This window comes from Eleutherodactylus coqui, chromosome 5 (genome assembly GCF_035609145.1).
Source record: "Eleutherodactylus coqui strain aEleCoq1 chromosome 5, aEleCoq1.hap1, whole genome shotgun sequence".
NCBI classification, from domain to species: Eukaryota; Metazoa; Chordata; class Amphibia; order Anura; family Eleutherodactylidae; genus Eleutherodactylus; species Eleutherodactylus coqui.
This window is the reverse complement of record NC_089841.1, coordinates 43,811,768-43,837,375: the sequence shown is the minus strand read 5'-3', so window position 1 is coordinate 43,837,375 and position 25,608 is coordinate 43,811,768. Positions and strand designations below refer to the sequence as shown.

The 25,608-nt window shown below is 43.8% G+C and overlaps 1 protein-coding gene across 2 annotated transcripts in view; it reads right to left on the bottom strand.

Annotated features, from left to right (window-relative positions):
• DAB2 (DAB adaptor protein 2) overlaps positions 1-25,608 on the bottom strand; it is a 111,662-nt gene that overhangs the window by 46,011 nt on the left and 40,043 nt on the right. For both annotated transcript variants that reach the window (XM_066602393.1, XM_066602394.1), the window contains exons 3-6: positions 22,738-22,877; positions 13,825-13,923; positions 4,621-4,752; positions 1,682-1,765 (exon numbers count right to left, since the gene is read on the bottom strand). In XM_066602393.1, the coding sequence (XP_066458490.1) occupies positions 1,682-1,765; positions 4,621-4,752; positions 13,825-13,923; positions 22,738-22,877 (455 nt within the window). The remainder of the gene's footprint in view (positions 1-1,681; positions 1,766-4,620; positions 4,753-13,824; positions 13,924-22,737; positions 22,878-25,608) is intronic.

The following is a 25,608-nucleotide window of genomic DNA, read 5'->3' as shown; positions in this document are numbered from 1 at the left end:
AAAAATAATAATGCAATAATGTTAGTATGTTATTTCTAGGTGTCACTGTAAAATATGGATGGCTTAAATAGGTCACTTGTTTTATAAAAACCATTTCCATTCACCCCATTAGTGAATTCTGAGTTAATAGAGGGTCCTCTGTTCAGGATCCTCATCTCACAATCAGAGTGGAGAGAAGTTGTAAAGAGCTTCTCTCTCTCTGGAGGACCCATGCCGTACACAGACAACCCATTGATATGAATGGATGTTGTGAAATACTTAATTTCTCCTTCGGGGGAGCTGCAGTGAAATTGAACACTTTATGCCAAGTTTCCACACAGATTGCAGCTGATTTCTTGGGAACCCAGCAGAGGGACACTCTGTGATTAAGTTATCATCAAGAGATCCTTAGATCATGTAGGCGTTGTACAAAGAGAAGAACCTGAAGGAGCAGTTGGGATAGTTATTGGGTTACACATTAAAAGCTGTGCATAGCTGAAAATATGAAACATGCTCTCACTAAAGGGGTTTTCTACTTTGGACAATCCCTACTTGAATGGTCGCCTGACTCAGACAAGAGTTGTTCCCACTTAATGAAAATCTGCTCCTGCGCAAAACCCCTGAGATTCTCTCTTAATGATTGGGCAGAGTGTTTCAACAGCGCTCTGACCAATCATAGAGCAATGGCATAGTTCTCTCTGTCTTCTCTTTCCCCTCCCTGAACTCATTTCTATGATCACTGCAGCAAGAGAACAGGATGGTCAGTGTTCGGCCTTCTGTTAGAACCACGTCAACACTGGGGCGTATGGGGGAGTAACCACTGGACCCAAAGTTTGAAAGATTAACCACGTCACTGCTTTCCACAAAGGACCCACAGTATATTGAACACCTTTATTGTCCTAGAGTTAAGGCAGTTTTCCAGGGAAATACTATTGTTGACCTATCTTTAGGATAGGTTATCAATAATTGATAGGCTTGGGTCCGCCGCTCAGGACCCTGGTGGACCGGCTGATTATTGCAGTACTGACAGCAGGCACCCAAACAGTAGTCAGAACGGAAGTAGTTAGCTCTGACCCCTGTGTAGTGGCCTACATTTGTAATTGCAGGTGCATTTCTCATTAAAATCAATGACAGCTGCACTTATAATTACAGGCACAGGCTACTACAGGGTGGAGCCATCTGCTTCCACTCCAAACCCTTGTGTATTGTGGCACAGACAGCGAGCATCAGTTCAATTGATTGGATGAGGTCCCGAACAGCAGAACCCGAGCCGATCAAATGCTGAGGACTTATCTTGAAGATGAGTCAGCAATAGTAATTCCCTGGAAAACCTTAGCCCCTTAAAGCCCTAAACCTCCAAGGATCTTGACAATACAACGCTCACTATCCTAAACCACCATAGAAAGCAACACTAACCCCTTCATAACCCAGACCACCAGATATAGTATACAGGCATTAACCCTTTAACTGCCCTATACCTCCAGGGATACTAATATTACCTATTTATGTGGATGTTATGTGGCCCTGCTGGTCTGGCTGCTGTCTGACTTATTAGTAGGGTGCTGTGCCCATTTCCATAACTGCCCTAGTCACTACCTACAATAGCTTTTGAGAGAACACCGGTTGCTGATTGGTAATTTGTCTCCAGTGGAAGATCTTATACATCATATATAGTTCTTATATGGCATTATAGAGCATGTACCTTCTTTTTGTCTTCATCTTCCTTTTTCTTGGTGTTATAGATGACCTGGAACAGATCCTTCAGATCCACAACTAGAGGTTCAGCCTGAGAAGAATTAAAAAAACACTGGTGAAGAAACGCAGGAAGCCGCAGTCTGCACTGAATCCTGTAGCGATCTTTAGTTTGGACCTTTGTATCAGTACAAATACGGATGTAGCATGGCTGAGTTTGTCATGGGTCCCCACAGAATGCATTCTACCAGTAGGTTTCTTCAACCCATTAACCAGGCTGTTTTGTACCTTAAGGACCAGAAACTTTTTAGGGATTTTACTCATGTGGTGGTTTGTCGGCCCAATTTTTTTTCCCTTCAGCTACCAAAATTATTTTTTGCTGCGTTTTTTTTCCGTGACATATAGCGCTATTTTTTTAATATCTTTTTGACTGACCTTTTTTTGTTTTCTAGTTCTCTTGGGCATAAAAAGCTAAAAAGCTAATTATTTTTTAAGATTTATAGTTTATTTTAGCCTAAATTTACTAATTAAAAAAATATGAGTATGGGAATGGGTTCCTCATCTTGTTCCAGACGTTTTGATATATAATATGTATGGTTCTGGATTACAGGACGCATACGACAACGGTTTTGCTTGGTGTCGGCTATGGGTTATTTTCTTTTTTAGGTGTATTTTTATTTTATTCTGTAATTTTGTTTTCCTTATTTCTGTAATTATGTTTTTTACTATCTATGTGCCCCATGACATCATATAAGACCTCTGGGGAACAGTCACATATTTTTTGGTTTTTTTTATTACACACTTTTCCACTGTAGCTGGGGCATCCATAGGAGCCCCAGTTACAAGGGAAAACATCCCTCTGTAGTGACAATAGTCACTAATAGAGATGATCAGGGTCTGCTAAGACCCTGCAGCTCTGCTGTGCCAGGGGATCCCAGTTGTCAGGTGACCGCAGGCTTGCGTAGTGGAAGTTAAACTCCACTTTCACTTCTTAGTACATAGCACACATTGAGCACTGTGTACTAGTGAAAGGAGAAGGCAGAAGGGGTTAAAAAACACTTCTCCCTTTCTCTTGAGGGCTCCCACCTGTGACTAACAGCTGACAGTTGACCTGCTTCTGATTGATTGCAGAAGCAGAGGCTTTAAGCTTGTGCCATATTTTTACTCTCGGCTGGCATTAAGGGCTCCTTCACACAGGCACTGCGATTTTCGGTCAGACGCGTCACAGCTGAAAATTGCATGAATGAGAGGCAGCCATGACCAAGTCACAGCTGCATCTCCCATTTATATGCCCATTCAGACAGCACAGGTGCGGCGAGTATACCCAGAGTCTGGGATACGGGGGGAGGATAGTTTAGCTCTGCTAAGCTCGCTTCCACTTCCCGCTACCTCTCCGTCCCTTGCCAGCTGTCGGCAAAGGTAGGGGGCGGGAGCTAGTGTGCTAATCTCCCGCCCCCTCCCTTTGCCAACAGCCGGCAAGGGCCGGAGAGGGGGATGGAAGGGGAAGGGAGTTTAACATAGCCTCTGCTAAACTCCCTCCTACCTCCCTTTTTCAGTAACACCTATGGGAGCCTATAAGAATGGCCACCATATTGCGGCCGGAAGATAGTTCCAGAACTATCTTTTCCAGCTGGCGTAAAAACGGTTGACTGGCTGACCGTTTTTACGCACCTGAAAATCGGCCATCTGAACTGATGCATTGCAATCCAATGCATCAGATGGTCGCGTATATCGTCCGATATACACTTGTGTGATTAAGCCCTAAAGCCTAGGACCAAGCGCCGTAAATTTACACCGTCTGGTCTGTAATTAATTAAAAGGGTTCTCAGAGTTGTAATATCTTGGTACAACCCCTTCCCCATGCAGTAACATGAGAAATAGCCATATACTCACCTCATGCTTGGTCCCACTCTCCAGTCTGTATTTACAGTTGAAGTCCTACTCTGTTTATGGGACACTATTACTACTGGGTCCACCTATTATTACTGGGACCACCAATGAGGGACACCATTACTACTGGAGCCACTATTACTACTGGAGCCACAATGGGGCCCACTATTACTACTGGATCTATGGTGGTGGTGGGGCGTCACTATTAATACTGGGGCCGATAACGGGAACACCATTACTAATTGGGCCGCTATAGTAGACACCATTACTACTGGGGCCACTATAGGAGACACCATTACTAATGGGGCCACTATAGGGGACACTTTTACTAATGGGGCCACTATAGGGGACACTTTTACTAATGGGGCCACTATAGGGGACACCATTACAAATGGGGCCACTATAGGGGACACCATTACTAATGGACCAACTATAGGGGACACCATTACTAATGGGGCCACTATAGGAGACACCATAACAAATGGGGCCACTATAGGGGACACCATTACTACTGGAGCCACTATAGGGGGCATCATCACTACTGGGGTCATTAAGAGGGCACTATTACTGTCACTTCAGACAAGTCTCAATGGTTAAGATAGGTGTTGGGTATATTTGCAGCGACACTTTCAATGCCTGTAACATGAGTGGTTTGTTTGGGCAGGGGGGACTTTACAGTATAGAGGCTTATGGCACCCCTGGCTGGAGAAGTGTTATCCGCATGAGACAACCAGCATTTGCTGGAAGAGAGAGCAAGATGCAGGACTCAGTTGTGAATTGTAAATTACTCGTAAAGTAAAAGTCTCCTTTATTGGAGTAAAACATTGTAAATTGCTCATCAGTCGGAGTATCTGGGGGTTTCTGCTCCATCTGCACCACGTGGATGGATGACGTTACAGTGTAGGGGGTACTTTGATTATTAGATTACCTTCACTGATGGAACATTAGCAGGAAAAAAAGAGTGAAAAAAAACTGCAAAAAAGTTTTATTTCACCCTTCGTAACTTTCTTCAAGGTCACCTCATACCGTCCAGCACTTAATAATCCCGTCACTCTGTACCTGCTGCGATGTTTTGATAGCAAAGAATTGATGTTGTCCTTCAGCTCCGCAGACGTATCCAAACGCTCGGTTGTCAGTCACATCTCGGGCGATGAAAGAAATCTTATTAACGGGATGTTCATGCTCGATTACCTGGGGAGTAATTAAAGAGCAGACGTCCTGATCATTTATTCTGCATACAGGGAAGTGCAGTCAGTCCATAGATGAATCATCACGCCAGCCATCGTAATGGACGGCACCGCCATGATGGGCTCTCACATCAAGGGGAGCAATGCTATAAGCAGTCATTCCCTGTACATGATAGTAGCTTTAGGGGAACTTCTGGAGCATCTATCAGATGCTGACCCTATATTACTGCCAGATGTATAGCAAGATATCCCATCCAACAGCTGCTGCATGTTACTACCAGTGACCAGCTTTGTTATTAGAGGGCACTCCGTTATATGGCAACGCAAAACTATAAATATGATGCCCCCTACAGTCAGGAAAGGTTACTGTCTCATCTCATGGATGGTGCATCACAGGGAGCATGCAAGGAATAGTAGCCAAGAAATGGCCAAAGTGTTTCTCCATGTATACAAATAAGGGAGATGGAACAATAACTCTGCAGCGCCACCTATTGGAAGGCAGCATTCCTGCAAGTCAATGTTAGACTCTTTATACAAGCCTAGTAGCAATGACTGGGAAGTGAAAGCTAAGTCAAAATCCATACACATACAGCTGTTTTGGGGTGTTTGACCCTCATCAGTGTGCGGTGAGTTTCGGGCTTGACTAGTGAGAGGCCTGTGATGTGGGTCAGGAATGCTATCTTTTCTTTTTAGGGAGAGCGCCCTGCAGAGGTATTGTACCATCGCTCTTATTTGCATATTACCCAGAGGAGCATGAATAGCCTTATAAGTCTCCTCACTCACTTTCTAGGTGCTCTCCCTAAGGAGAAAATATAGCGTTCCTTATATATATATATATATATATATATATATATATATATATATATATATATATATATATATATATATATATATATATATATATATAATGATAGAGAAATAGATGTGTGTGGGTGTATGCATGTATACTATAGGTATATGTGGGTGTGTATACAGATGTAACCTTCATTAACATGACTGGCCCATCCTGATAATTATAATGTACCACAATGCTGTAAATTGAGTAATCTAAAGCATTAAATGTCAAGTTAATTAATGTTTGCAACATCTTAACATGAATTTACAGGTATGTATTCTGGTATATACTCAGAGGTGGACTGAGCCGGGTGGGCAGGGGCCAGAACAGTTCCCTAGAGACCACCTGTGGCTGCTGGGTGCAGCACGTTCGTTGGACATTTAGGGCGTACCATTCATCAGTGCAACTTGCTGCACTACCACTGACACCACAGGTTGGCGCTGCACACAAGCCACAGCTCTCTGTTTTGCATGCAGTGCTGATGTGCGGTGTCAGTAATAGCGCAGCAAGTTACACTGATAGAAGGAACACCCGAAGGTCCCTAAACAATAAAAACACTTGCTCCACCTGGGTGGCCCTGTCACGAAGAGGGAAGTGGCAGGGATTTGGGGGGCCAGCGCCTGTGGGGTATGGATGGGAGGAGGGGTATCTAGTGGGGTGTGCAGACAGTGGATGCAATTATTTAGTAATGGGGCTACTGAGGAGGCACAGTTACTTGGTGGTGGCCAAAGAGGGGCTATAATTACTTTGTGGGGTCACTATTGCTATGCAGGCAGCAGAGGGGATATTATTCTGTTGGGGGGGATGCAAAAAGGAGGGGTATTACTGGGGAAGGGACTATTATTGAGGGGCACAAAGGATGAATTATTTATTTTGGTGATCACTTTTGGGGAGCTCTTACTTTGTGGGGCACAAAGTACTATGGTGGCACAGAGGGGCATTGGGAGTAGCAGCAGGATGGGTAGAGATGAGATGTAGCTGAAAGAAAAGAAAAAAGAAGAAAACAAAAATGAAAATGGATGACTCATCAGTGGAGGTAACGGCACTGTAATCACTACCACTGTGTAGAGCTGGTATCTGACTATGTCTTATGCTGATGGCATTATTCAGAGGTATGCCAGAACTGAGCCGCTGTGAGACCGCCAGATTATAAAACATATGCTGTATATAGAATATAATAATAATGCTTTGTGGGGGGTGGAGGCAGAACACACATCCTGGGGATTGCGCCTCTGTTATTTTGATATTTTTTGAGTGACTCAGTGGGTGAATTGGCAGGTAAGTGCTCCTTACTGGGAGATCAGTGGCATTTTGGTACACAGTATGGGGCACATTAATTCAAGGGCACATTGTGAGCGGACTTTCAAGAAAGTTTTCTTATTCTGAAGACACAGTCTGGGGCATATTTACTCGTGAGTCACATATTCACTATATGTGACACTGTTATTTTCAAGGGCACAGTGTGGAGATGTGCTGCAAAATCAAGGTGCAAAAGACATCTGGGCGCCAAACTGTGTAAGAGACAAGTTGTGACTGGGAGAAGTCATGATGGCGGACAGAGAAGAAAAAGGAGACATTACCTGCGAGTCCCTTCAATATTAATGTTTATTCTTCCTCTGTGTCTTATCAGTTCTGTATTCACCTGTATGGCCAAAGTGATGTTAAAGGGGTTTTCCAGGCGGCGCTCTCTGTCAGTGCTAGGATACACCGGGGTCAGAACAGAAGTCACTGCACTAACCCGTTAGTTGTAATTGCAGGCTGGGGTCCCACTGATTTCAATGAGAGCTTCACCTGGAATTACAAGTGCCGGACACTACACAGGGGTTGGAGCAGCGGCTTCCACTCTGACCCTTGTGTATCCTGGCACTTACAGTGAGCGCTGCCTGGAAAACTCCTTTAAGGCTATACAGGGAGTTGTAGTTTTACACGCAACAAATGAATATGGCAACGATTAACCTGACTTTACAACTGCTCTCTGTACTGTGCTTGGTTCTGGTGCTGTAGTTATGTACCGGGGTTATTTGTGGTGCTGTATTTAGGTTACAGAAGCAGGAGATGAACAAGTTACACAAGGGTGCTTGCCCCCTGGGCTAAAAGTTTGCCAGTCCAGGTATATACTGTATGTGGCTGTATATGGGAGAATGTGGGTTTGTCTGCAGGTAGACAGCTATATAGGGTGGTATGTATGTGGGTATATACAGTTGCAAGAAAGTTTATGAACCTTTTGGAATTACCTGGATTTCTGCAGGTAATTTCTGCAGCGACATTAGCTGATTCAAGAAGGCAAGGATCCAAAAGACACAAGTAAATCAGCTAAAGAACAATGGAGAAGATGATCTGTGTTTTGGAATGGCCGAGTCAAGTAGTCCTGACCCTTAACCCTATGGAGATGCTGTGACATGGCTTGAAGAAGGCTGTGCACACAAGGCATCCCAGAAATATCCAAATAGAAGAGATACCCACAGCACAATCAGTATAACTCGTGCTCGGGGGAGGCAAAATCTACACAGCCACTTCTAGAAAATGAACTCCACTTTTCCAATATCCATAAATACCCAAATCCAATATGAATGGCAGCAGGACAGCTCCAGTGCATAAAACAGGTCTTTTATTTCATCCTTTCAAATGGTACAGGCAACGTTTTGACCATTCAAATGGTCTTTGTCAAGCTTTGTCAAGCATGCTTGACAAAAACCATTTGAATGGTCGAAACGTTGCCTGTACCATTTAAAAGGATGAAATAAAAGACCTGTTTTATGCCCTGGAGCTGTCCTGCTGCCATTGTTATTAGATTTGGGCATCCCAGAAATAGTGATGAAATGAGACTCATATTAAAGGGAGGAGTGATCCAAAATTCCTCTTCAACATGTAAACTTTATTTGCAGCTACAGGAAAGTTTTGGTACAGGTGACTGCTACTAAAGGGGGATCTGTGGGTTACTAATTTCAAAAGGTTCACTTCTTTTATCTCCCTGCAGTGTAAATATGACTCAATAACAGACATGAATAGTACAACTGTCTGTGTGTTATTAGTTACATTGTGTTGGTCTATAATTGTGACTTAAATAGCAATTTGCTAGTAATCAATGCATTAATCCAAGTAAGGGTTCACTTACTTTTTCTTGCAACTGTATATATAGTGGACACATATCTGAATAATGGGTAATACTGGTGTGTATATAGGGCTATATTTTACTTTATTATTTATGTTGCCTGACATCCTGGAATTAGCCCCTTTTTTCTGATTTATTTGCCTGCGCCCCTTCCATCAGCCCCCCCTGCCCTAATAGTGGTCATGCCGTTTGCTGCTGTACAGTACCTGGATCTGATTGCGGCATTAATGGAGAAGTAAATGTACTCTACTCTTAGTGGCTCACTATTATATCACATCAGAGGAGTAACATGACAGCTGAGTGATGGGCTGAGTAATCAGAGCTGGGAAGACGACGAATGATGGATAATTTTGTGCTACAATGTATCACAAAGCTCGCTGCCAAGGAATGAAGAATACATCGATGCTACGTTTTTAATAGAGAATTCTCTAAACAGAATTTGTCACATTGGAAGTGATAGTCATTTGTACAGTGGGGTGCGCCACAGCAATCATTCCCCTCCATGACCCAGAGCTTGCTTGTCCCTGCACCTCTCCTCCAGGAGTATCTCCTGAGTTTGCTGGTGTTGCTGGGGAGGTGGGGGGGGGGGGGGGGGGGGGTTGGGGAGAAGAGTGAGTTAGGGTCCCGGTTTGAGTCGGGGCACCATAGCAGCAACATGTGCTACCACTCTGGTAAGTATATATGCATAACAAACAGATATAGCAGCTGGTAGAATAAACATCTGATATTCACTACTGGACAGAAAAAGCTGATCCAAGGACTCATATTAAAGGGTAGGAGTACCTCTGTAATCCTTTTGAACGGTTCCAGTGCATCCAAAATAAAAAATGAAGCAGCTCTGCATACAATGATATATATATATATAAATAAATTTATCGTTTTCTGTATACAGGTTGTATGCAGACCCATGTGTTGCTATGGTTACAAATTACAAATGAACTGATCCCGCAGTCATGGTTCCTTACTTGCTCTGCCCCTTCTGCCTTGTGTATATCATGAAGAAGAGGGGTACTGCAGGATCAGACTACAGAGGGTTTTGTTTGTGCGATGGCTGCCGTCGGTGACCAGCGGCACTTCCTCTGCCACTGGCTGCTGGCCATACTCTGCCTTCTCATCTGTTATGTGGCCAGTGCTGCATCATTCCTTCTGTTCCTGCCTAGATCTGTAGGGTAAATGCAGCCCGCCTCTTTAAGTGCCAGTGTATGTGTAAGGGGGTATCGCACTCCCCCTTACTGAATAGAGCTGCATACAGCCTCTGTCAGAGCGGTCAATGGCTGCGAGGTCAAGCCCCGTACCATTCAGTCTGGGCCCAGCTGGGAGGGGAATGGCGAGCAACGCAGCAGACAGCTCTTGCCAGTGCCTGTGTAAGGCTCCGCTCCACGGCCCAAAAAATCACGGCCAAGGAAAGGAGGCAGAAAAGGATGCGTGGTTCCATTATGTAGTAGGCTCGAGAGAGAGAGAGGCTGTTAGAAGCGGTTTTACCCCCTTGCTGACACAGATGGTGATGCAAATAGCTAATCACCACCTAGAAGATCCAGTCCTAGTTAGGGAATAGTGAGGGCTGAGGCCCAGCCCGTCAGTTCCAAAGCTTGGGAAAGCTCTTTGGCGCCATGCAGTAGAATACAGAAGGGTCTGCACTGTGGCACTGGTGAGACCAGGAATACAGCACAGAGACGAGAGACAGCAGAGACTGCAGCAGCTGCATATAACAGGATGGCGGACATTGAGGGGCCATATAGCGGGCAGTTTCCTCATGCTGGGGAGCTTCCCAGAGAGACAGAAAAAAGGGCCCTGAAGAACCTGGGGCCAAAGAAGCAGAGCATGACAAAACACCATCTGGACCCTTGGGGTGAAGCGCCCCTGCAGCATGTGGGAGAAGAGGAAGTCTCCCTCCCCGCAGTATCCAAAATCACGGCGGCGGCACTGAAGAATCACCTCGGACACTGCAGACAAGGAGCAGAGCGAACTGCAAAATAGCATTTCAGAAAACATAAGTGGACTATGCCCCCTGGCATTGCGTGAGGGTAAATCCATGGACAGGGACTAACGGAATTGTGATGTTACTAGTGTAAAGTAGTTATGGCACCTTAGTGGGGGTCAGAGCAAGGTTAGTGGGTTTATGGTGATGTGACCGGTTCATAATGCATGTTATACTGATGGTGATGTAGTTCTAGAATATCATGATGTGATGTATATGACAGAGCATGTATAATGGCCCAGTGAGGCACACGGCACAGTGCGTAATACAGTATAGAGTAAAATATAATGCGGGCTACTGAACCTCCAGTATAATCTGTGACAATCTCTGGAGGTACTGGAGACATGTGTACTCGTTGTGTGTGGAAGGTTCCCTGCAGCAAAGACCAGATCTCTCATAAAGGGGTTAAAAGGGTGAAGTCCGAAGACCCCTTAAAGTAGCCCAACACTAAATTATTTAGTGACAAAGAGGGACCTGAGTAACACATTACTGCAGAATCAGACTACACAGGATTTGTTTGTTGTCTGTAACCATGGAGACACATAGAGCTACACAGCTGCTGTAGGCACAACACAGTTCTAGTTGCATAATTGCTTTATTAGACGTGTATTGGAGCAATATAAGATATACAAGCAATTGCTTCTCTAAAACTTAAGTAGTAGGGTTTTTTTCTTCTTGTGAGTTGCAGGAGAGGGTAGCAGGAAGGACAGGACCGCAGCAATACTTATGCAAATTCTGTTCTTCCTATGTCCTGGGAGGAATATGTGGCTGTTACTGATTCATGAGTGAAACCTCCAAGGTCTTGAGACTCCCCCCTCACCTCGCACCATCGCTCCACGCATTATTTAAACAGCTGGGGGTCATAAAAGCTCATCACCTTATAAGAGCCAAAGCGTCCAGCGAAAGCTACATTTACCGGAACATCGTGTTCCAGATGACTAAAGATTTGGTTGCGCAAGTGTTAGAATATTTGTGTTTAATTCTCACTTCATTTTTTTTCTCCCACAAATATCTGTGAAATAATTTACAGGGTGGATTTTTTTGGACGCAGCTCCGCAGGAATCTGAGCAGACACAACCGCTGCTTCAACATCCACACATAATCTACGGATCGTAGTCGGCCAGCCAATTAAAAGGGTTGTGCCACCATGCTATTACCTGGTCTCAGAATGCCCATTCAAGCAATCCTGTAAAGTAATGTAATGACACTTTTCTTTTCACCTTTTTGAAGATCTCGTTTTCAGTACACTGGAAGTAACGCTACCTGCGTCCATAAACAGTGGCGGATTATAATAGGGGTTGTTTGGATGACCGCCCAAACATCTTAATATGTTCTCACACATACAGGACCTGCCGTATTCCTGATGCTGCTGCTTATTATAGGGCAAGTCCATGCAAGCACAAGTCCTCCCGGTCTCCTGCACATGCCTTACTGAGAGGAGACGGGGACAGAGTCTTGCTTGCATGGACTACCTGCTGGCCAGGGTTCTGGGGAAGAGTGTTACAAAGTAGGTGGCACAAAAGTGGACCTATTACTTCATGGAGGAACAGGAGGGATCCATTACTTTAAGGGGGCAGAGACATAATCTATTGGGGCACAGAGGGGCATCTCTTATTTATCAGGGGCACAGTGGGGCATCTCTTCCTTTGCATGGGTGCAGGTGGGCATCTCTTTGCAGGAGGGCATCTCTTACTTTGCGGGGGCACAGAGGGGCATCTCTTATTTTGCGGGGGCACAGAGGGGCATCTCTTGCGGGGGCACAGAGACATCTATAAACCGCTCCTGCAGTCACACCGATTCTGCCGTCACACGGCTAAATGTCTGACCATTGTCTATGTGTATAACATCGCTCACACTTCACCATACCGCGCACATCTCCACCCCGCCATACAGTGCACATCTCCAGCCCCTTTACCTTCTGTATCACCCTATTACTTGTAGTATGTAAGCTCGTTGGAGCAGGACCCTCACCCCTATTGTTTACATCAATTGATTACTATGTAACCGTGGTTCTGTAATGTTTGTACTTTTGTCTTTCTGTATCCCCCCTGTCTATGTAAGCGCTGCGGAATATGTTGGCGCTATACACATAAAGATTAATATTATTATCTATTACTTTGCAGGGGCACAGGTGCATCTATTACTTTGCGGGGGCACAGAGGGGCATCTCTTATTTTGCGAGGGCACAGAGGGGCATCTCTTTTGCTGGGGCACAGAAGGGCATTTCTTTTGCCGGGGCACAGAGGGGCATCTATTACTTTGCGGGGGCACAGAGGGGCATCTCTTATTTTGCGGAGGTACAGAGGGGCATCTCTTTTGCGGGGGCACAGAGGGGCATCTATTACTTTGCGGGAGCACAGAGGGGCATCTCTTATTTTGCGGGGGGCACAGGGGGCATCTATTACGTTGCAGGGGCACAGAGGGGCATCTCTTATTTTGCGGGGGCACAGAGGGGCATCTATTACATTGCGGGGGCACAGAGGGGCATCTCTTATTTTGCGGGGGCACAGAGGGGCATCTCCTTTGCCGGGGCACAGAGGGGCATCTCTTACTTTACGGGGGCACAGAGGGGCATCTCTTTTGCTGGGGCACAGAGGGGCATCTATTACTTTGCGGGGGCACAGAGGGGCATCTATTACTTTGGGGAGGCACAGAGGAGGCTCTTGGGATCTCCTCTCTATTAACCAGAATGCAATATAGTATTTAGTCTTAGGAGAACCCCGTTTAATAAAAGCATAACAAATACTTTGTTCCATTACCTTTTTTGATAAGTTGGTTGCTAACCCCCTGATGCTTTTTGATTATGCAAAATAACCTGTCATATGGCAGAATAAGGAGAACCATAAGATGGCACCATAAAGCTTGCATGGCTCTATGGGATGCAGCTGCACAGGCTCCGTTGCCTATATTGTAGCCTTGTTGCAGAAGGGATAACATCTATATCCTTTTATATGATGATGTATCACAAACTGCTCAACTGCCAAAGTAGCCTTTGAGTTCAGGGCAGAGAAGGGTCAAAAAAGTCGTGCAGCCATCAAACCTAATGTTTCCCTCTCTTTGTGCCATATGTAAATCTATTTAGACATAGGCCCGTCTTAAAGTGATACCACACATATTTTCACATAAAAGGTAAAAATGTACAAGAACTTACCCCAGTTTTTTCGTCAATTATTTTTATGCCAGAAAGGGAAATGTTGACCCAGATGCGCTGCTTGTGTTGTCCCTGAGAGCGAGCCGCAACTGCCATACCCTGCAAAAATAAAGGGTATTGCAGCATTAATGGTGGTGTACAATATTATCATACCTTACAAGTAGCACACACAGGCAGCGTCTCGTCCTCCTGTGTTGTGGGCTCACGGCACATGGGGTGTAGGGGACATTAAAAACCTCTCTAACCGCCACTGCTAGGATATTAGTCTCTGCATGGCAATGTGCATAGGAGCCAGTATAAGCAATGGGTCCATAGCAGCAGATACCATATGGGCATTACCATGTAAACAGCTGAGAGCCCTGAAGAGTTGGCAAGCCTACGACAGAAGGAATACAGAACAGGGATGTGAATTAGCTGTGACACAGACAGACCACATATTGCAGTGTAAGGTCTGCACAGGTGGATGGAGACTTCCCAGTGTGTTGCCTCTTCATTATACAGTTTGCATGCCAAACATATGCTTCATCTGTTTTGGGATTCTGAGGGAATTAATTAGATAATTAAAGATGTTGCCTCGAACCTTTACTATCGATGTCTTATCCCTGATGTTCAGCTCACAGAAAACTGTCTCATCACTGAATAGAATTGTATCCATTTCCCTGCCAAGAACAAGACTAGCTATGTACAATGTATCAGTCAATATATCAATATTTGCAGATGATACAAAACTTTGTAAAGTAATTAACACAGGAGAGGACGGAATGTGGTTGTAAAAGGATCTGGATAAATCCTAGAATGGTAGAGTTGGAAGGGACCTCCACGGTCATCAGGTCCCCCTGCTCAGAGCAGGATTCATTAAGTCATCCCAGACAGATGTCTGTCCAGCCTTTGTTTGAAGACTTCCATTGAAGGAGAACTCACCACCTCCCGTGGTAACCTGTTCCACTCATTCATCGACCTCACTGTCAGAAAGTGTCTTCAGATATCTAAATCATTGATCCCTTTCCATTTCATCCCATTGCTTCTAGTCTTTCCTTGTGCAGATGACAATAGGGCTTTTCCCTCTGCACTGTGACAGGCCTTCAGATATTTGTAGACAGCTATTAAGTCTCCTCTCAGCCTTCTTTTTTGCAAGCTAAACATTTCCAGATCCTTTAACCGTTCCTCATAGGACATGATTTGCAGACCGCTCACCATCTTGGTAATTCTTCTCTGAACTTGCTCCAGTTTGGTTATGTATTTTTTAAAGTGGAGTGCCCAGAACTGGACCCAGTATTCCAGATGAGGTCTGACTAAGGAAGAGTAGAGTGGGATAATTACCTCATGTGATTTAGACTCTATGCTTCTCTTAATACATCCCAGAATTGTGTTTGCCTTTTTGGCTGCTGCATCACACTGTTGACTCATGTTCAGTCTATGATCTATTAGTATAGCCAAGTCTTTTTCACATGTGCTGCTGCTTAGCCCAATTCCAACCAATCGGGATGTGCTTTCTTCATTTTTCTTGCCCAGATGTAGGACTTTGTATTTCTCTTTGTTAAACACCATTTTGTTAGTCACCGCCCACTGTTCAAGCTTTTCTAGATCTTTTTGAATCCTCTCTCTCTCTGTACTCTAGTGTTAGCTATCCCTCCTTGTGTGGTCGGCAAATTTGATTATTTTTCCATCAATTCCCTCCTCCAGATCATTTATAAAATTTGTTGAACAACACTGGGCCTTGGACAGATCCTTGTGGTAACCCAATTAATACATTCTTCCACTTGGATGTGCAGCCATTTATGACCACTCTTTGAGTATGATCACTCAGCCAGTTGTGAATCCACCTAACAGTTGTCTTGTCAATCCCATATTCGGTCATTTTTTTTAACAAGTATGATCTGAGATACTTTGTCAAATGCTTTACTAAAGTCAAGATGCTAAGAATAAGAAATCTGTTCGAAACATGTAAGCCCCAAAAAATCCTTTTTTTTGGAGGATGTTTTTATCCATGGTGTCGAAATAAAATACTACTTTTATCCTGGTATCCACAGAAAAGGCAAAGGTTTTTGTCTTCTAAAGTCAAGATATACTATATCCACTGCATTTCCCCGGTGATTCTGTCATAGAAGGAAATTAGATTCATCTGGCATGACTTGTTTGTTACAAACCCATGCTGGTTCTGCTTAATTACTCCATTTCCATCCAAGTCCTTGCATACATACTGTTTAATAATTTGTTCAAAGCTCTTTCCCAGTATAGAGGTCAGGCTCACAGGCCTGTAGTGTCCTGGATCCACCTTCTTCCCTTTTTTGAAGATAGGGACAACATTTGCCCTTTTCCAATCTTCTGAACCTTCTCCTGTTCTCCTGGAATTTTCAAAGATTATGGCGAGTGGTTCAGCAATTACCTCTGCTGCTTCCTTTAGTATCCTAGGATGTAATTCCTCTGGACCTTGAGACTTGAATTTATTTAAGTTAGCTAAATGTTCCCTCCCCATCTACTTATAGATAGCTTGCATTTTTTTTATTGGGGGTAGAAAAGTGGTAAATGAAGTTTAACACTGATAAATGTAAGCTTATGCACATGGGCTGAGGACATACATGGCACCATTACACACTAAATGGGAAACCACTGGGAAACACTGACATGGGAACGGACTTGGGGATGCATCAAAAGAATTCTAGGGGCACATGATGAGAATACTGTTCTTCCTCTTTACAAGTCACTGGTCAGACCGCATATGAAATAAGGTGTACAGTTTTGGGCACTGGAACTCAAGAGAGACGTATGAGAGCTTGAGCAGGTACAAAGGCGGGAAACTAAAGTATTAAATGGAATGGGCGGACTACAATACCCAGAGAGGTTATTAAAATTAGGATTATTTAGTTTAGAAAAAAGATGGCTGAGGGGCGACCTAATAACTATGCATATGTAAATATATCAGGGGACAATACAGAGATCTCTCCCATCATCTATTTATACTCAGGACTGTGACTGTAACAAGGGGGCATCCTCTATATCTAGAGGAAAGAAGGTTTGCACACCGACATAGAAGAGGGTTCTTTATTGTAAGAGCAGTGAGACTATGGAACTCTTTGCCTGAGGACGTGGTAATGGCGAACTCGATAAAAGAGTTTAAGAGGGGCTGGATGCCTTTCTTGAGTGTAACAACACAGAGACGAATCGCATTATTACCACCGACTACTATCCAGAGTAACCGCTCGGACAGCAGCTAGACGGGCTGGGCGTGACTCAATAAAAAGGTGCTGGTAGGTTGTCTCAGGTACCTGGAGCCATGCTGACTGCAATGCGTCCCGCAGATGTTTAATTGGGCTCAGACCTGGGGAATTAGGGGATCAGGGAAGTACTTGGATGTCTTGGCCATGCTTTTTGAACCACCGTGGGACATTTCTAATTATGTAACATGTCGCATTGACTTGCTGGAAGATCTCATCTGCCCCAGGAAAGACAAACCGCATGTATGGGTGGACATGATCTGCAAGGATAGATTCATAACGCATGGCTTGCCAAAGTCCATCCGTTCAATGAAGCCGAAAATGTGACTCATCAGAGAAGACAATTCTTTGCCAATCAGCAGTCGTCCAATACCGATACTGCCGTGTAAATTGATCCCCCATTGTAGGAGGTGGTAGTAATAATGTGACTCAACTGTATTATATCTTCTAGTCACTGATTACTTCAGAATGGTCGGTGATCCAGGGATTATTCCAAATGCCAGATTTGACTTCAGGGAGGTCTATTCCCCTAAAATGAGGAAAATTTGTTTCTACCTCATGGGGGTCTTTTGCCTTCCTCTGGATCAACATTGTAGGATAATAGTCTGCAGTGGATATACATGTGTCTTTTTTCAGCCTTACATACTATGTTACTAGGTAAGGGTGATTTCACACCGGTGTTAGGGTCAGTTCAGGGTTTCCGTCTCTTTGCTCCATTTCTGGAGGAAAGAAACTGAAGTTAAATGTAAAAAAATGGATTCATTTTTCTCACCATTGATTTTAATGTAAAAAAAAAAAAAAAAAACACAGAAAGAAAATGAAAAGTTTACTTCAATTCCGTTTCCTTATTTTTGGATGAAAGAATAGCGCAGTCTGCAGCATTATTTTTGCACCCCAAAAAACTTGATGGAATGCAACAAACAGACGCCTTTCAGTTTGCTTTCCATTTTTTTAAACCCCTTTTAAATCAATAAGGAAAAAATTGATCAGTTTTTTTTCTCATTTTATTTCAATTTCTCTCCCCTAAAAGTTGAGCAGACAGATAAAATCCCTAAACTGAGCCTAACGCAGGTGTGAAAGCAGCCTTAGGGCTTATTTACACGAGCGTATATCAGCCGTCTGATATACGCTACCGTCCAAGCAGTTCCCCACTTCTCTCCCCTCACTGGCTCTCTGCCAATCTCCTCCACTCTGTACCGCCCACTCCCATTGCTGGCTATTGACATGGGGAGGGAACTTAGTTCTGCCCCCATCCTGCCCACTCCCATTGCACACCGCTCGGAAAATGCCGGCCGATATACGCTGGTGTAAATAAGCCCTTATTATGTTAGTCTGGAGTCCCGGCTATTCAGCTCACAGAGCATTGTCTAAACTGGATACAATTGTATCCACTTCTCAGCTGAGAGCAGGACTAGCTATGTACAATGTATCAGTCTGGAGTCCAGGCTGTTTAGCTCACAGAGCATTGTCTACACTAGACATAATTGTATCCACTTCTCAGCTCAGAGCAGGACTAGCTATGTACAATGTATTAGTCTTGGAGTCCAGGCTTTTTAGCTCACAGAGCATTGTCTACACTGGACACAATTGTATCCACTTCTTAGCTCAGAGCAGGACTAGCTATGTACAATGTATCAGTCTGGAGTCCAGGCTGTTTAGCTCACAGAGCATTGTCTACACTGCATACAATTCTGTCCACTTCTCAGCTGGGGGCAGGACTAGCTATGTACAATGTATCAGTCTGGAGTCCAGGCTGTTTAGCTCACAGAGCATTGTCTACACTGCATACAATTGTGTCCACTTCTCAGCTGGGGGCAGGACTAGCTATGTACAATGTATCAGTCTGGAGTCCAGGCTGTTTAACTCACAGAGCATTGTCTACATTGGATTTAGTTGTATCCACTTCTTGGCGGAGAGCAGGACTAGCTATGTACAATGTATCAGTCTGGAGTCCCGGCTGTTTAGCTCACAAAGCATTGTCTACACTGGATACAATTGTATCCACTTCTCAGCTGAGAGCAGGACTAGCTATGTACAATGTATCAGTCTGGAGTCCCGGCTGTTTAGCTCACAGAGCATTGTCTACACTGGATACAATTGTATCCACTTCTCAGCTGAGAGCAGGACTAGCTATGTATAATGTATCAGTCTGGAGTCCCGGCTGTTTAGCTCATAGACATTGTCTACACTGGATATAATTGTATCCACTTCTCAGCTGAGAGCAGGACTAGCTATGTACAATGTATCAGTCTGGAGTCTGGGCTGTTTAGCTCATAGAGCATTGTCTACACTGGATATAATTGTATCCACTTCTCAGCTGAGAGCAGGACTAGCTATGTACAATGTATCAGTCTGAAATCCGGGCTATTCAGCTCACAGAGCATTGTCTACACTGGATACAATTGTATCCAGTTCTCAGCTGAGAGCAGGACGAGCAATGTACAATGTATCAGTCTGGAGTCCGGGCTGTTTAGCTCACAGAGCATTGTCTACACTGGATACAATTGTATCCAGTTCTCAGCTGAGAGCAGGACGAGCAATGTATAGGGATAGCAACAACAAAGGAAAAAAGCCATCTCCTTAAAGACATGGTGTCATGCGGTACCTACAATTTATAATTTTCTGAATTTTTTTAAGGAGACGTCTTTTCTCTTTTGTTGTTGCTGTTTAAGCCTTTGACTCACAGTCAGCCTGAGCATCTGGAAACCTTCAAGCTAAAATGTGGTAAATACTACCTACTAACCAGATGAAGATCACGTTGTGTTGTGTGTTTTGGAATATGTAAAGGCAAACTGCCGATGAATGGAAACTCCAGTGTTTTCAGCTTTTAATTACTTCATTTAGACAGTTTAATAAGATCTAATTTTTGATGTGTCATTATTATAACAGACACAGACTGTTGAGTGAAAGGCAAGAAAAAAGAAGATTTTTTTTAATCCCTTACAATTATGTCATGGAGGTTCGGGGGTGTATGGAGGGGGAGCAGAGGTCGATCTGGCTCCATACAATGCAGGTGTTGGTGGTCTATGACAGCAGACACCTGCCTGGAACAGCCATGATCAGTGTTCATGCTGAGCGTTGCTGTTAACCGTTTAAATACTGCCATTAATTCTGACAGTACCATTCAAGTTTGAAAGGCCCCCCTTCACGATGAGATTGCTGGGTGCTGTTTGGTTGACATATTAGCCGAGGGCCTATGGAGATTCCCAAGGCTACCATCGTAGATTGCCTATGAAGCACGCAATGTCAAAGTTTCCGTTTTTTTGTCACCTTGCCTCCAATAAAAAGTTTATAAAAAGTGGTCATATGTACTTCAAAATTGCATCAAAAGATGTCCCGCAAAAAAGACAACTATGTTGATGGAAAAATAAGAAAGTCAGAAAGGTTCCGGCAGAAAATAAAAAATATCTTCGGAAAAACATAAAATTTTTTTCTTTTAAAAGCAGTACAGCAAAAAAACTATATACATTTTGTGCCGTTGCAATCATACTGAGCTGTAGAATAAAGTGATGCTGCAGTGTGTACATCGTAGAAACAAGGCCCATCAAAGATGACAGAATTGTGTATTTTTTTCCATTTCACTCAACTTAAAAGTTTTTAAAAGTTTTTCAGTACATCATATGGTATATTAACTAGTAGCATTGAAAAATACAACTCGTTCCACAAAAAAGTCCTCAGGCCACTTTCACACAGCCAAGAAAATCTCGCAAGATTTGTGCATTGGCGAGACGCACAAATCTCGCATGAATATGAACCCCATTCTTTTGATTGGCGTCATGTACAGAAGCGATTTTAAATCTGGCATGATCTAACTTTTTGTGTTGTAAACACTTGCTAATCCTCGGCTGCGTCCGATGGAATGGAGCAACAGTTACGTAGCATCGTCACAATCATCTTCAATGGAACTTCCGGAGATCCCCGACTGCTGAAATGAATTGAGCAGTGCTGTGCATGTGCAACCACCACTCCATTCAGTCTCCTCCTCACTGCAGGGAGTGCTGCAAACCTTCAGTGAGGAGGAGAGGGGAACACGGGACCCCACTCTCAGGATCGGTTGGCGAGACCCCCACTGATTAGACTTTTAACACCTATCTTATGGATAGCTGATAAGTCTATTGTGGTGCATCCCCTTTAAATTCAGTATTAAATCTTTCTTCAGTGAGCTCCACCTAGTGGCAGTTGCAAGCAGACAGAATTTAATGTTTAACCCCTTAAGGACATGGCCTATTTTGGCGTTGAGGACCAAACGATTTTTGGTATTTTTTCATCTCCACTTTTCAGAAGCCATAACTTTTTTATTTTTCCATTGACGCGGCCGTATAAAGGCTTGTTTTTTGCATGGTGAACTGTAGTTTTTATTGGTACCATTTTTGGGTACATAGACTATATGGTAAAACTTTTATTATTTTTTTTATGATCGTAGGGAGAGAAAACGCATCAATTCTGCCATAGATTTTTTTTTGGGGGGGTTTATGTGTTAATTATGCAGCATAAATGACACACTACATTTTTGTCTGCAGGTCGGTACGGTTACAGCGATACCAAAATGCTTATTTTTTTTAGGTTTTTCCACTTTTCCACAATAAAAGCCCTTTTTTGGAAACTTATTTTTTTCTAAACTCACTGCATTCAAAGTGCTATAAGTTTTTTATTTTTTCATGGACTGCGCTCTGTGGGGGCTTATTTATTGCGAGATAAGCTGATCACTTTTATTGCCTTTTTTTGGGAGGCAAAATGCTAAAAATTAGCATTTTGCCTCAGGTTTTTAGCGTTTTTATAAATGCTTTTGCCATGCAGGATAAAAAGCGTGTTCAATTTATTGTACACGTCACTACAGATGCGTCGATACCAAATATGTGGGATTTTTTTTATGCTAATATGAGAAAAAGAATAAAAAAGGGCTTTTTAACTTTTTTTTTAACATTTTTATTTTTTGTACTTTATTTTGCTCTTATTTTTACACCATCTGTGTCCCTCTGAGGGACTTACACTGCAGCACTGATGATCGCTATGATAAGGCATGCAGGACTTCTCTCCTGCCATTCCTTATCGCTTACTATAGCGATCTTAGGAAATGGCAATACAGGACGCCAGTATTTGGCGTCCTGTTGCTATAGCAACCAGCCGGGCTCTCGCGATGTTATCGCAAGAGCCGGCTGAAGTCACAGAGGGAGCGTGCTCCCTCTGTGAACCCTTTCCCTGCCACGATCTACTTAGATCGTGGCAGAGAAGAGGTTAACAGCGGGCAGGCGCATCTCCGATGCCCCCCGCTGTCGCAGCGGGAGGCCGGCTACTAGTGACAGCCGTCTCCCGCTGCGGGATAGCAGATCTCGCACTATCCCTATGACGTAAGGGTACGTCATTTTGCGGAAAGTACCTTGCTCCCATGACATACCCTTATGTCATGGGGAGGGAAGGGGTTAAGCCTGTATTAACACAGGCGAGAGCGCTGTAGGTCAGTGAAAAACGGACCATCTCACTTGCAATTTCGCAGCGATTTTTCTGTGTATGATACATTTTTGAGATGTATACAGCCCCAATTCAGGTCTATCCTGTAAACCTGCAGCTTTAAAAAAAAAAAAAACAAATTTAAGAAATTAATCAGCTCAGGATTTAAAAACCGAAACGGTGCGCCAAATTGGACATATTCTTCAAACTTCAACCAATACGCAGATAAAACAGTGTATGGCATGCTCACCTTCAGCTTCATCATGGAGTCCTGGCTCATTTTATCACCGCGTGCTTCCGGCACATCATCAATTCCGATTAATTTGGCTTTATATCGTACTCCATCGCCTTTAAATCTGGCTAGGAGGAACTCATCGGTTTTCTCTGGACCTGCGGAGATATCACGCAACAAAGTCAATGCTTAAAACTATTCTTACCAGGAAGAACTATAATCCCCAGCATGTCTGGCTAGGAATACCCCTTGATTGCAATTATGGCAATTCTAATTGGGAAATCTGCAATATTTGATGCCATGGGCTCTGATGGCCGGACAGCATAAAGTAACGCAATATTCTGTTGATGTAGCATTGTGTAACGATCCTCCGCTGACAACACCGGGCTGTAACTCTGCCCAGAACAGCACTGCTATCGGGTTTCAGTGGTCACAGCGGGTCCTTCATTCAGCACTTTACATGAAAGCCAGATGTTTGTGGGCTCCAGGACACATGGCTTGGATTAACCATCCACTCTCTTTGCTGTGTTTGCTCCTTGACATGAAAAAGCCGGGAGGTTGTGAGGATCTTCACCTGTCAAAACATTGTCCATCGGCTTCTCCTTCTGCGCGGCCAAATTCACAACCACAAATATGTCCTACATTTCTGAGACAGCTTATAACTAGGTGCCCATTTATACTACCATAGTGGGCAATCAGGACATTCAGACAATCGGGCACTGTCCTACAGCACACAGTCCCGCCACCTCTTGAAATTGCACTATATATCCTTACAGGGGTCATAGTACAGAAATAGCAAAGTCTAACCCAATGCTTATAACTTGCTGCAATAAGTCATTTTAACGTAACACAACAAAGTCAATGAAAAGTCAAGAAAAAGTTCAGTGCAATATTTTTTTTTAAACTTTGCTACATCTGCACATCTCTACATGCAGCCAACTTTAACTTTGTACTTAACAGGTTAAATGCATAATTGCAGCAATGCTTAACTTAACACAAGAAAAGTCAAGTGTCAATTTAATGTTTGTTACATCTGTAGATATCCTTATAGCAATTGGAGCACCATTTTGTCTGTCTGCAGCCATAAGGGATATGAGGAGTTTATTGTTCCCCTGGGAGCGATCAGGCAAGAACAGAAGAGAAGCCCAACCACCTTTATGGTGGACAGCGACTAACAGAATGGTATTTAACAAAGAGAAATGCAAAGTCCTACATCTAGACAAGAAAAATGAAAAAAGCACATACAGAATAGGAGGAATTGGGCTGAGCAGCAGCACAAATCAAAAAGACTTGGGTATACTAATAGATCATAGACTGAACATGAGTCAATAGTGTGATGAAGAAGCAAAAAAGGCAAATACAATTCTGGGATGTATGAAGAGAAGCATAGAGTCTAGATCACGTGAGGTCATTATCCCCCTCTACTCTTCCTTAGTCAGACCTCATCTGGAATACTGTATCCAGTTCTGGGCATCCCACTTTAAAATAGACAAACTGGAGCAAGTTCAGAGAAGAGTTACCAAGATGGTGGGCGGTCTGCAAATCATGTCCTATGAGGAACGGTTAAAGGATCTTAGCTTGCAAAAAAGAAGGCTGAGAGAAGACTTAATAGTCTAAAAATATCTGAAGGGCTGTCACAGTGCAGGGGGATCAGCCCTATTCTCATTTGCACAAGGAAAGACTAGAAGCAATGGGATGAAACTGAAAGTGAGGAGACATAGATTAGATATTAGAAGACACTTTCTGACAGTGAGGGGGATCAATGAGTGGAGCAGGTTACCACAGGAGGTGGCGAGTTCTCTTTCAATAGAAGTCTTCAAAGAGAGGCTGGACAGATATGTGCCTGGGATGATTTAGTGAATCTTGCATTGAGCAGGGGGTTGGACCAGACGGCCCTGGGGGTCCCTTCCAACTCTACCAGTCCATGATTCCATGATGATGTGGACATGGGGCGACTAGTACATACATCACCACTCTAAGAACATGATTGTGCTGTTAGTGGCACTTGTTCTTGGGAAGGGGCCAGTATAAAAGCATCTGGCAATTTCTTGGACAATAGTGTGAGAGAAGCTGTATGATTAGCCACGTTCTTCTGCTGCACATGTCATTTTGACCTCACCTTGCACATAGCAAACAAATGGGGGGTAATCTATAGCCGATACTGAAGCAGGGGGAATACTGAGTGGGCCAGAAGATGAGAAATGGCTGTGGAAGCCCAAGTAGAGACAGAGTCAAAAGTACATGGCTATGGACTAGTTGTTGTGGGGTGAGGTCCAGGGGAAGAGGGAGTCTCCCCTCTGCTGATGAGTCACGTGGGCCTAAGTAAAAAGAGCAGACCTAAGGAGAGAGACAACATTTCGGCGCTGAGCTGCAGATGACAACTGCAAGTGCAGCCCAGTAGAGTTACCGTATAGACAGGAGACAGAGTCTCCCTTCTGCCAACCAGTTGCCAACTGCAGATGCCATGACCAGACTGTAGACCAGAGAGTGCCATGTGAGGACCAAGTGAAGAGGCAGCATTGAGAAAACCGTTGGTGCCAATGGACCTGAAGAAGAACCAAGAACCTGGCCCATGTGCCAGCCCCTGAGATTATTGAGGAGAGCATCCCATTAGCTATTGATACAAGCTTCAGGAGAAAAGACAATAAGCTAAACGCACGTGAGACTGGAAAAACCCATGTGACAATGCTCCTGTGTCTAGAACATCTCCCTAGAGACTAAATCATTGACCATCAGCAGGGAAAAATTACCATGTACTGGATGAGAGGTCATCAGTTAAAGGCTGTGTGTGGCCTTGTAGACCAAGGGCACCTGTTGTAAGAGTGACTTTGCATACGTTACCCATGTGGCATTAAAGGACATTTATTGAGTTATCTTTTTCTAGGACCC